At 32.1% G+C, this 14000-nt stretch overlaps 1 protein-coding gene across 1 annotated transcript in view; it reads right to left on the reverse strand.

Annotated features, from left to right (window-relative positions):
• Positions 1–8406, reverse strand: part of LOC106470395 (serine/threonine-protein phosphatase PP1-gamma catalytic subunit) — a 20347-nt gene extending 11941 nt beyond the window's left edge. The window contains exons 1-3 of the mRNA XM_013930945.2: positions 8255–8406; positions 4400–4531; positions 449–679 (exon numbers count right to left, since the gene is read on the reverse strand). Coding sequence (XP_013786399.1) covers positions 449–679; positions 4400–4531; positions 8255–8309 — 418 coding nt within the window. The 5' untranslated portion in view covers positions 8310–8406. The remainder of the gene's footprint in view (positions 1–448; positions 680–4399; positions 4532–8254) is intronic.
• Positions 8407–14000: the final 5594 nt, after the last annotated feature.

Genomic DNA, 14000 nt, shown 5'->3' on the forward strand with positions numbered 1-14000 from the left:
AACGCCCCCACGGCTAGTATTGGAGAAATTATAGCAATAAGTGTGGATAATGGAGGAGCTTCGTTGGTACACTGTAACATTCATGAATCATGAAGAGGTCTTTCAATCCCACAGCAGAGCACAGGTATTTTATGTATAAATATTATAAAAACAATTAAATAAACAACTGAAAATATAATTATCTGATGATTTACGTCCATCAATATTTCACTATCACTAAATAAATCTCTTGCACTTTTACAGATTTTCAGTAAAAAAAAAAAAGATAAAGTATTTTATGTAACCCGTGTATCTTTCAACGTAAGGCATAAAATTAAATCTTAGAGATTGAGGAAGTTTTTTTCAATTCAACATTGTCTTATGTGTTACTTAGAGCCAATACATACCGTAAGTGTATGATACTCAAAATCTATTGTAATAAGAAACTTAAAATCTATTATGTACTCACACTCATCATAGAAACCATAGATCCTGTTGATACTAGCACATTCGTGGTTCCCTCGAAGAAGGAAAAAATTCTCGGGATATTTTATTTTGTAAGCCAACAAAAGACATATTGTCTCCAGAGACTGCTTTCCTCTATCTACGTAGTCTCCCAAAAATAAATAGTTGCTTTCTGGCGGGAATCCTCCATACTCAAAGAGTCTTAATAGATCATAATACTGACCGTGAACATCACCTGAAGAAAAGACAGATCTAAGTATTAAAAAAACTATTAACAATGTTACATCAAATATAAATATTGGGAATTGACAACTTTTAAAGCTTCTAACATTTTTTTAATTCCTTCCACTGACCTTGTTGTTCTAATTACTTGTTTTATCAACAGACCACATATACAATTTGATATAGTCTTTGTTTTATCATCTCATCATATCTACAATTTGACTTAACTTCACATTTTATCACCTAATTACAGCTACAATTTTGTATATCTCCATATTTTATCGCTAGATCACAGTTATAGTTTGGTCCAACTTCATAATTTATCACCTGATAACAGTTACAAATTTTGACAACTTGAATATAATTAAAATATAAAAGCTGTAATAAACAGTTGTTTTTCAGAAAAAAATAAAAAAGCACAAGTCCTATTGTAAGATTGATTAAAATAAATATTCTTCTTCCTTGCCACGTGCTTTGTTCTTTTTCATGTATACTTTTTTATCAGTTGATGTAAAGAACAAAGGCACATCTAATATTATTTTATCACTTACGACGTACAAAATCTTCATACATATTATTTCTCTATGGTAAAATTAATACCTATTCCAAGAAGGGTCAGTTTTGAGATGTTTAATACTAACCATGCATGTACAGCTTGACAAGCAACTATAGTTAGTTTTGTGTCTGTTTAAATAACTATATCATCTTGTGACGAAATGTTTTCTCCATCCACAGACATTTCATTCTTTCATCATGGGAAGTTATTTATATACCAAACATCCCACTCAAACGTTAAGAGTTATGTAACACAACTCAAATACATAAACTTAGACATCCCACAACTTTCACGTGCTGGGAAGTTATTTATATACCAAACATCCCACTCAAACGTTAAGAGTTATGAAACAGAACTCAAACACATAAACTTAGACATCCCACAACTTTCACGTGCAGGCTGTGTGATAACTTAGCCAACAAGAATCAGGTTTATACTTAGATAAGAGAGTAATAGCTACAGCCAGCAATATAGACATATATATATATATACACACATTTGTTAGTTCTTTACATTTACATCACCAACATAAATGCATTTGTAAGATGTTATACATGATAGTTAGAATGTTTGTTTGTTTTGTCTGAATTTCACAAAAAGCTACACAATGGCTATCTGCACTAGCCATCCCTAATTTTGAAGTGATAGACTAGACAGAAAGCAACTAGTCAACACCAACTATTTGGTTACCTTAATCAAATAGTGCGATTTGACTGTCACCCTTCTAACAAACTCATGGGCTAAAGTGCAAAGTGTGTTTGTTTTTTTAGCAGTAATAGGGGGCAAATCACAGAATCTCAGACACACTAACTGCTGAGCCACTACGTTAGAAGTTAGCATTATCCATAACTGAAAATGTATTTCCAATAAATAGTCATCTCTTCTCACATCTAGCTCTTCCCAATTCAGTGCTGTCCTCCACATGTGAACATTTTTTTGCTCACCTCTAGCCTTGAGACTCGTATCTAATCTCACGTGTTTCAAGTGATATTGCTACATTGTAATTTTTTTACACATTCTGCTGGAATTATTTTCCTGATTTCCTAGTAATTATCACCATACCTTATAAAAACCTCTGGTCTATTTATAAAAGGTGGATAATAACATGGTCTGGATTAATTTTCAGCCAACAAGACATAAGTGTTATAGGACAGTGTTACTGTCTAAGGTAAATCAGTATGTTTGGCCATACACTGATAGTGTCTGCTCAGGTTTAAGAAGTTAACATTAAATAAATACTCTGTGACACTTTCCTTCATAACAAATAAACAAATTAGTTTTTATGTGGGAAAATGAATTTTATTTAATGTCAAAGACAAAACTTGCTAAACTCAAAGCATCTTTTAGTCAAGAAATTAAGTCTAAAAAAACTGTGATGTTTAAAGTATTGAGTGGTTTTAAGAATAAATAACACAAAAACAGTAGTTTTTATATCTACAATGCAACTCTTGCAACATTTTTCTTACAGTACATTATATAGCTTTTAAAAAACAAAACATGATGCAGGTCACAAATAATGTAAGTGTAAAAAGTCAATCAAGAACTGTTCTCATTTGTAACTGGTACACATTGTTTTCTGTGTCAAACACATTACATACATACACACACGTATGTGTACATTCACATTGTTTTCACGACAGCATTAAGAAAGACATGTTTCAATCATTTTGTTATAATCTACTTTTATTTTGCAGAAATGAGAACAACTGGTTTTTAATTATTTCATAAAGAGCAGCTGTTTGAAATCTCCTGTGTTTACTAAGTTCTGTAACAAATCCTATCCAACTTCACAAATTCTTTAGTTATTTGTTTGTCCACGTTTTTTTTTTTAATTTACATTTACTTTTGTGTACTCTAATAATCCATGATGTACAACTATTTTGGATGTTTAAAAATACACCTTTTTTTTTTTCGCAGCTGCTCTAATTAGCACCTGCCACTGCTAATGACCTGAAGCAATGACAAAGTAGGTGAAAACTATCCTCTACACATAATTATGGATTGTAAAGTGGATCAAACGCACACACACGTAACTAAATGAATAAAACTACTCCAGTTACTGATGGTGGTGTCTAGACTTGTGGTACAAAACTATAATGTTTTTTTTTCTCTTAAATTACAAAATAATTTTGTGAAAAAAAAATGATACACTAAATATTTTTTTAATAGATATAATTAACAGATAGTAACAAATTAACCAAAACTTTATCTAATGCTACTCTTTAATTTTGAAAACTTGTCACCTGCTAAAGTAAAACAGGATTAAAAGTAAATATAAAAATGTAAGTTAGCAGGTAAAGTAGATTTGGATCTCAAAATCATATTCATTTCATTCAATTTAACATCTAGTATATTCATAAACAGCTTCAAATAAAAATCTAAATCACCATCATTAGAAAAACAAGAATTAAATATTACTGACAATTAACATCTTATTAACAGTACAATATGATTTATACTCAATCATCAATACTAAAGTGATGAATAACAAGCAAATACAGTTACAGCTTGGTGCATTCTGGAAAATAAATGCTATTAAAGTTTTAACCATGATAATTCTCTTTTTTTGAAAACAATTTTAATTATTTCTTGGCATTCTCAAATATCAAAACATACATGTTTGTGTTCATAATGTTTTTATGATGTACTACATTTTAAATCTGGCTAAATAGAGGGAGGGCTGTCATTAAACTACGGAGATTGGCCCCCAAGAGGAATTAATATGAATTGAAGATACTTTGAAAAATATATATATATTCATTCATATGTTAGAATTTCCATTAATTTAATGTTTTGTATCTTCATAAGTAGTTATAAGATAAATATTTACATCATCATCTGAAACAAAAACAAAAGTTAAACACTACTAATACCTTCAAACATTACGGTCGCGACCTCTTATACTTACAATTCTGGAACAAAGCACATGTCTGTCATTCTCAACTTGCTTTGTGAAATTTAATGTACACTTGTTAAAAACAGAAGGAAAAAAATTATTTTCAAACTAGCATCAATTCATTTTGGGGCCAATATTTACATCCTAATGTCAGTCCTCCTTGAAACTAGCATCAATTCATTTTGGGGCCAATCTTTACATCCTAATGTCAGTCCTCCTTGAAAACTATCTTCCATGTCTATGTATTCCTTGTTTAATGAGGATCACAGAATTACACTTACCACAAATTTTAAGCGGTGCCTCTAATTCTAGGAGAATGGGTTGACTAAGGAATATTTCTCGTGATTTTAAACACAACCCTCGAATTTCTGCTTCACTTAATTGGACATTCTTACCTGGGCGAGACCCTCTTACTGAAAGAAGATATATAAATATGAACACAAAATGATTTTTAAATTGACTTCTTAAAAACACAAATACCGATATCAATAAAGACATAAATAGTTTGATTTTTTTATTGTAACCTAGCAACACGTAAGGCTTAGCTATTCCATTTCAGCATGAGCCAATAGTTGTCTTTATTAACATTGTATTTACTATATTTTTATTAGCTTCTCACACATGATGTGTGATGTACTTTATGCAAGTAAAAGTCCAAGTTCTGACCAATAACAAAATTAGAGAGTAAAAATGAGGGTTGAGTATGATGCCATCCATTGTTGAGCTGGAAATAAAGATTGGGAAGACAACTGTTGTGAACAATTGCTATCCAATCAGTTTTCAATATTAGGCTAAATCGATGTGACGACTGTAATTGTATCACTCTGACTGTATTAGTGAAGAGTTTTTTTTGGGCACATATAACACTACCATTGAATGATAAACATGTCTTGAAACTAAAACTAAAAAAAAGATTAGATAAATAGGAATTTTGAGGTAACATTTTTCATTAAGACATACTGACTCTCATGTAAGCGTTTCTTTCCTTTTGAAAAAATGTTGATTGGGGAAAAACAAGACTTAAGAATATAACATTATATAAATGTTCAAATTCCATAAGTAGAGGTTCGTGTATTACGTGCATATATATATATCATACACATCCAGAAGACTACAAAATTAGCAAAATGTAATAAATATCTGATATTCCGAATTTGGCTAATATATCATTCTTCAAGATATAAAACAATAAACAAACTGACATTTTTAAATCACTGCTTGTTTTTCTTTGTTATTTTATTACAAGTTACTTGATTAATTTTTACTTTGTATTAGCCCCTTAAACATTGGCATTTATAAGCACAATTAATCACACAGGGTGGAAATACTGTACTCATGTTCTCCATGCAAACTGACCACACAGTCTGAGGTACAGCTGCCATCAAACAGATAGAAAAACAGGCAGCAGTTCTGACGCAGAACAGATGCCAGATAGAATATCCAGAAGTCTTCAACTACTGACACCTTTGACAAACACTTTGGCAAAGGTACTAGTCTCAATAACCAGAACACTGACTGCTTTACATTTGAAACACGTCTGAAAATAGACAATGAACAGGGTCATCAAGTTTAGTATACCAATAACCAAGAAGGATTCAAAATGGAACACTCGAGGAGTAGTGTAATTGAACCAAAAAAAAAACACCTAAAGAATCTGTGCTATTCAAAGTCAAACAGACAGTTGGGCCTATGAAAGATCCCACTGGTCTGAGAACTCTCAATTAACTGGACTCACCACCAGAAAAAAAAAATGACAATTAGCAATTGGCCAATTTACAGGCTTTAAAGAAGAAACAACAACAATGGAAATACAGATGAGGGAAATCCACAGTGGGAGACTCTGATACAGCTCTGGAAGATGTAGGAATTAACTACTGGTTAAACGTACTGAACAATCTTTAGAACTTAAAGATTAATTTCAGATTGGATACCCAACACAGGTTCATAAGGCTCCTATAAAGATAAAAATGTACACAAGAGAATATTGAAATTACTAAGTTAAAGGAAGAGACATTACCAGCTACTTATCCTACAGGCTAAACAACAACCACCAACTGCCTAGCCTACAGGCTAAGAGCCATCATCATCTACCTAACCATTACATTTTAAATTTGCTGATAATTTGGAAAAGACATTTAATACTTGCGTGAGACAATCCATGGTGTTTTGAGGGATAGAAAAAAAAAGAAGGAAGGATTTAGATGTTATTGTTAATAAAACTCTACAGTTCTCTACTGAGGTTTTAGTTGTGATCAAAGGAGAATTTATTATTCATTCTATTCATAAGATACTGACTTAGTGCAAACATGAGAGGTGAAAAGCTTAAGATTTAATATCTACTCCTATGTGAATAAACAGAATTTTATTCTTATTTGACAAGCACAAAGCTGTAAGCACATGTTGAAATTAATAATACTTGTACTCTGATTTATATATATAAAGAGTGGTCAATTATAAATATATCCGAGAAGAATTATGGGTAAAAGTATCCAAAACAATTTAGTCTTATGCTGTATCTGAACTGTAAAAAAACAAGTAGATTCTAATGAACAGATTATTCTGGATGAACACAGCCAAGAAGTTAATGCTTTCACAAATTTGTTTGTTATTAGGAGGAAAAAAATACTTTTCATAACCTGATCAATTTTCTGAAGGTGTGGAAAATAATTATTTAACTTCTTTCACTAATAAAGGAGAAATGGTTTTGGAGAAACTGAGGCATCTTGGATGGAATAAAACTATGTTGAGATTTATCTTCAATCTGTGGAAAAATTTGAATAAACAGTCTTTGTTTTTAATAATAACTAATTATTAACATAGTTCTAAATATAGAAATGACAAGTTTTTGATTTTCAAATGAGCATACCCTAGCTAATAATATACACACATACCTTGACTTTTGATAAGTTATTGATAATATTCCATGCAAAAGTTTTAATTATGGTAATATTGATAAAGAAGTCAAAATTTGTCTCTAATTGGAAGAAAGTTCTACTATTCACGAAAGGTTTATTTGAACCATTTGTTATTCATTATTTAAGTTTATTACTTAGAAAACTACAAGGACAGCAATCAAGGTATCCACCAGTTTTAAAGAGGCTATCTCACCAATTTCAATACCTAAAAAGTTAACATTTCTGGAGCTGTTACTTCAAATAAACTTTTATCATATAAATATGTGTGTATATGGATGTGAAACGCTATGTTTTTGAGACTGATCAGTTGCTTTCATTGGATGTTTTAGTGGATGGAGAGATATGACCTTAATGAGCTGAATCATGTCATCTTGCTCTTTCCTATGATCTTATTTTGGATGACTTTGGTGAACTAACTGGGCTTTTTTCTTAAATTATGATCAGTACAAAATCTAACTTAAGTTGTATTAAAGAAAAAAAAATTTCTAAATTATTATTCAATGATAATATATATATACACATCACATTAAAATAAAGTACAAAATATAAGTAGGAAATGCAGTACAAAAACAACTTGTTAATTCACCCAGAAAAGAAAAAAGAAACTAGTTCTTAACTTTAATATTACATCTTACTTAAAATATTGGAAATTAATTTTTTCAATTTTCTGATGAAATTTACACACACACATATATATATGCATTGCATTAACAACAAAGTTAAATTTTCTTAAACTAATTTCTTGTTCGTTAAATTCATTTTGTCATAATGTTACTTCAGTTATTAAACTTCCTACATTAATTTCAAATATCAAATAAAAATTTACTACAAATTAATTACAATGTTTAGTTTAGTTTTACGTTCACTATGTAAACGAACAGACCAACGAAATGTGAACAGCATTTAAAAAATATAAATAAAACTTACAATGTCAGGGAGACAAAAAAATTGTTTATAAAAATATGTAAAATAATAATAAAGATTATCAGTTTGGGCAAAAAATGGTCAAAGTTGGTACAATCTTAACAAATCTCTTCGTGTGACACTGACACAGTGACAATGATGATTGATACAATGATAGCGATACAGTGATGCTGACTGGTAGTAATTTTAATGCCTGGTCGTAACCTTAAAATTAAGTTATTTTTACGCTAACTTTTTAGTTCGTATTAATTTATTATTAGCATTTTCAAATTTAGCGTAATTCGAAAACATACTAACCTTCTAAAAGTCGAGCTATTATACTATCAATATTCAGTTTGTCTGAATCGGCCATTTGTTTAAATATTCAACCTGTGTTCGGGATTTTTTCCAGTACAACGAGTATTCTGGCTCCCTACATCTACTGGTTCAATATATCATCACTACGACCAAACCCCAAATCGTAGGCCAAACACAAAAAATAAACAAATAAAAAATGAAAGAGGTGAAAAGGGAGTGTCTAGCAACTGGCGTCATCTATTGATCGTATGATTAAAATAAAGTTAAGAGTTTTTCATCATGAGATATAATTATTTTATATTTATTTTACCTTACTGCAACACCAAACAAAAGCTTCGTCAAAGTATTTCAATATTCAATATTTTTCTACTTAATCAAACTTTTAAAATTAATTTTACTATTTCACAAACAAACATGTGTCAGCCTTGTGTTCATCTTAAAAATCAAAGTTGCTGTGTTTTTTTTTTCTCTGTAAGTTGTAAAATATGATTTTGTGTGTATAAATAAAAACAATTAATCTTGAAAAGAAATGCCTTGTGAGTATGATATAAACTAAACATTTATACTCCTATCAATTGGTATACGTAAATAATGAGCGATGGATTTTATCTATCAACATACTTTAATATTCTAGAACATTTTATATCAAGTTTTCTTTAATCGTTTATAGGTAGCAGCACTGTGATGGATATAGTTTAATGTCTAGGTCCTGATTGAAACTTTAGGAAACGATCTGAATAGTATAAAAACGTGAGTTACGCTACATTAAATATGGATTGAATACTGTGTCAGACAATGAAGTCGGTGGGCGACTGATTACCGAGTTGCTGTTGTTAGTCTGTTACTGTCAGGCAGTTAGTCACTTAGTCCGTGTTTTTTTTTATTTTATTTTATTGGGTTTGTGTTTCTTCGAACAGATAGAGCCCCAGACATTACCATTTTAACTAAGTAACGTAAATTTTAATCAGTCTGTAACAGCATTTCAAGTGAGTCCTGAATTGCTCTTTAGGGAAATCAGTTTTATTTGAAAATAGTTAAGAAAGAAAAATATCTTTACTGTAATCATAAGACACTATCGTGGAGTTCTCTGTTGGTGCATGTATTGCCTTTACTTAAACTCTTGTGTTATCAAGTTTTAAAAAATGCTTCTTGCTTAAGGAATAGGATTTTCCTCGGATAGAAGTGCTCATGATAAAGAAAGAGAGTTAGTTGTTGAAGAAAGACAGTTTTATGAATGAGTTTTCAGGTCGAAGAGAGGTCTTTTCTTGGGCTTTTGATTTTTACCAGTGAAAATCCATGACTTGGTTGCTCTGCAACCAAAGACTAAAGAAGATCAGCCTGTGTCTGGTGCATCAAGAATGGCAGATTACGTGTTACCCCTGAGAATCGATCTCAGCATGGGTGGGGGGGGGTAGTTGATAACTGAGGGTCGCCAAGATAAAATGGCAACTGGCGAGTCTGAGAACAGGTGAGGCAGTCTGTATAGGACTCCAAAGTCATCACCAGTAACAGTAACACAATCCCAACACTGGTTTGGTTAAGGCCATAAAAGACTGGCGGAGAGGGACTGAAAGTACTGACAAGGTCCACCAGTCAGAGCTGTTTTAATAGAAGATGAGACAGTAGACATCAATTGGTGTAGACCGTATCTCATGGGCCAATCGAGAGCCTCTCTTAACAGCGATGTTGATTGCTAAGATAACATAATTGAAAAAGGCTAATGAAGTAATTTGCAGGGGAGCTGAAGTCTTTCTGGTTTAAACTACTGAAGTATGTGGTAATTGTTAATGGTGATATATGTATATGACAATATATTTGTGAATAAATAAATGTGCAGATTGAAATATGTCGTAAGCAGACGTATTTATGAACATTATCTTCATTTTTTTTCTGTACAAAATGCAGTTATAACACATGAAATTGGAGGCTGAAAGTAAAACCTGTATAATGAAGCTTTGTAAGTCATGCTAAATTAGTACTAAACTTCTAACTGGAAATGAGCCCTTAAGGGAAGGCAATGTAAACATTAATGGATTCTAGTGGTCAGAAGTAGGGGTCTAGTTGGCATCAAATAGCCTAAGTCAATTCATTTGTGTGTGTCCGAACGAGTGGCTACAGTGTTGATGTCAGAAGTAGAGAACTAGTTGGCATCAAATAATATAAATCAACTCATGTGTATGTGTAGAAATTAATGGCTACAACCTTGACTCATTTGCTTTCCTTCTGGATCTGAACTCTATCCAGATGATAACCAGATAGTAATTAAAGAGGTGTGATTGAATTGGATGGTGGGCTATGTTGTCTGTTTCCTTAAAAGTATGACCGCCTGGCATGACCAGGTGGTTAGGGCGCTTTTGACTCGCAATCTGAGAGTCGCGCGTTCGAATCCCCGTCCCACCAAACATACTCGCCCTTGCAGCCGTGGGGGCGTTATAATGTGACGGTCAATCCCATTATTCGTTGGTAAAAGGTTAGCCCAAGAGTTGGTGGTGGGTGGTGATGACTAGATGCTTTCCCTTTAGTCTTTCACTGCTAAACTAGGGACGACTAGCGCAGATAACCATCATGTAACTTTGCGCGAAATTCTAAACAAACCAAACCAAACTTAAAAGTATGACAGTATTTAGCACAGCTATAGGTTTTGGTCAGCTTCTTCTTGTTTTCAAATGCGAATGACCAGCCATATGGATAACATTAGGCACTCTGGATACGTCTGATGTTATCGTTTTAATTAACCAAATGTATGCAAGGTCAGTCTGTCAGGCTCCGTATTGTGGAAGGAATGTTGACCATAATTCCGAATTTACTAGATGTGTGGCAAGCTTTTAGTAAAACTAAGATGGGTTACAAAAGTATTTGTACTTAAGACATGTCTGTGATATTGATGCTGCCAGTTTGACTCATACTCTGATAAGTCGGAGTGCAAAATGATATTCATGTGAAAAATAAAGATTATTTTGTGTATCATACAGTTTGCATATTGCATAACCTGTAGAACCCCTGAAGTGGATATCTACAATTTTCAGTATCCCTGTATATTGTATTTGTTATTTACTATTCTCTACCACAAAATCTTGCTAAATCAGCAATGTAGGTTGAAATAAATAGTTCATAACACTGACATCAAACACCATGTTAAATGGCACCCTGTAAAAGGTCATGGCATGTGCATTTTGACTCCCACTCGTGCACATAATGTTAGCTAAGTAACGTGATATTCAATCCGGAACAGCATTTTGATTGAGTTGGTCAGCCTGCTATAAATCTCAAGGGAACAACTTCAGTCTAATCGATCAACATCTCCATCATCCACAGGTCACACATACATGTTATTTTTATTATATTTCTCTTTAAATTAATATGTTTTCATTGTTTTTTGTATAGTTGTGTCTAGTGCATTTATTTCTTGTAGAGAATTAGTTAGATTTAATGTAATTTACTATTATTTCTTCGTAATACATCTTGCTAAACCTCCTGTTATATAGTGGTTTTATCCGATTTACTATTTAGGGAAATCACTTTTTTCTTACAATACCATAAATTTAAACCAATCAGTGAGAAATGAGCTATCAAAATCAGTTGTAGTAAGATTTAAAGCCAAAGAAATAAATCACTTCTTTTATTATTACAACGGCTGCACTCTGCAATTTTCTTTTCACCAAACAATAGAAACCATTACAATAGTGATAACAGAAGTGGAATCATTTCGAAAAAGTAAACTAGAGCCCATAATGAACTTTAATATGACAACACGAACATTTGATGGAAATACTGGAACAGTGGAAAGATTACCAAGAATAAATAGACAGAAAAGTAAAAGAAAATCAAGAAGAAATAGACAGAAAACTAAAATTAGATCAAAAAGAAAGAGACAGGAAGTTGAGAGAGGAATTAGAAAAACAAGACATGAGATTTAAATAAAAATTGATAACAGAAATTAATGTGGTCAAAGTCAAGATTGAGTAAGCCAAAAAAAAAGTACAGAAGGATCACAGAACAAAATCAAAAACAAAATGACATCAACGAGGTAAAAAAGGAAGTATAAAAGCTCAACAATAAAGTATAGGTGGATAATAATACCAAAACCAAAGAAGCCATAGGAAATGTACAAAAAATTTAAACTCTGGAATAAAATATCTAGATAATGATTTTGCAAATGTAAGGCTCGAACCAGCCACGCCTCTCTTTTTAAATAATTTCATTTCTCAAATACAATTAACCATGTAATATGAAACACAATTAAACATGTAATATGAAACAGAAGAACCAATTTGGTCCACACTTATTACAACTACTGTTGTACCATTTATGACTGCAAGACCTTTTTAGAATATGCCAACTACACCACTACTTCATCAAGATGTAGAATTTAACAGTAGAGAAATCCAACAGGGTTGGATAGTCAACACGGTTTCACTAGGGAAAAAAATTTCTCTTACTAATTTCTGGACATTTTTTGAAAAGATCACCGCTTACGTGTATTAGGGTATGGTGTATCTGGATTTTCAGAAAGCATGTGACAAGGTGCCACATAAAAGGCTTGTTAAAAAGTTACCTCTGCATATAGTTATTTCTGAATAGGAAACTGGTGAGATAGAAGAAAGCAGGGGGTTGTTATAAATAGAGTTCAGGTAAACTGGATTATCGATACGAGTGAGGTACCTCAGGGCTCAGAGTTAGAACCTTTGCTCTCTTTGATTTATATGAAGAAATGGTCAATAGATTATTTAAATTTGCTGATGATATTAAAGTTTTAGGTGTTGCTGGCTGTAAGGATGATCCTGCTGTTTCACAAAAGGATTTGTATTATTTGGTGAGTTGGGTGAATAAATGGCAGATGAATTGTAATTATAATAAATGCAAGGTAGTGCATGTGGAATATCACCATTTGAATTACGAGTATAATTTTGATGGAGGCAAAATTAACAGTGTTATGGAAGAGAATAATCGTGGTTTTCTAGTAGATCAGTCTCTTAAGCCATTCAAGCAATTTGCTGTTATTAGTGGCAGGGCAAATAGGATTGTAGGTTTTATCTACGGAAATATTGAATGCAAGTCTGAAGAGGTTATAATTTCATTGTATGTATTACTGGTTAGATCACATTTGGAGTATTGTGTTTAGTCTTGGGCTCCTTAAGTTACCTTAGAAATGACACTGAATTGTTGGAAAGAGCTCAGAGGAGGGCTACTAGGATGATACCTGGAATAGAAAAGCTGTTATATGAGATAGGTTAAGTTCTATGAACTCATTTGCTCTTGAAAAAAGATTGTTAGAAGAGATCTGATTGAGGTGTTTAAGATTGTAAAGGGAATTGATAGTGTTGATGCCTCATGTTTTTTCATATTTAATGGTGAGAATGATAAGATTAAGGGTCACAAATATAAATTTTGGTAGGGTAGGAGTCTGTTTGTTTATGTGTTTTAGAGCAAAGCCACATTGTAATATCTGCTGTGTCCACCGCGGAGGAATCTAGTCCAGTATTTTAGCGTTGGAAGTCTGATAAACGTACCGCTGTCTCACCGGGGACAAAGTATGAGTCGTTTTCAGCTAAGACAGTTTTATTTAAAGTGACTTTTAATTTCTTTTAAACACACACAAAAAATATTTTGCCACTAATTACAAACTATATAAAAATAAAAACTGAATTTACTAAACATTTAGTATAAATGGTAGTATTAATTTGCATCTGCTTGTCAAAATTGGTCATTGTACAGGTACTTGTAAAAGCGCCTTCTAGCAGTTAAT

The sequence above is a fragment of the Limulus polyphemus genome, unplaced genomic scaffold, assembly GCF_000517525.1.
Source record: "Limulus polyphemus unplaced genomic scaffold, Limulus_polyphemus-2.1.2 Scaffold3981, whole genome shotgun sequence".
NCBI classification, from domain to species: Eukaryota; Metazoa; Arthropoda; class Merostomata; order Xiphosura; family Limulidae; genus Limulus; species Limulus polyphemus.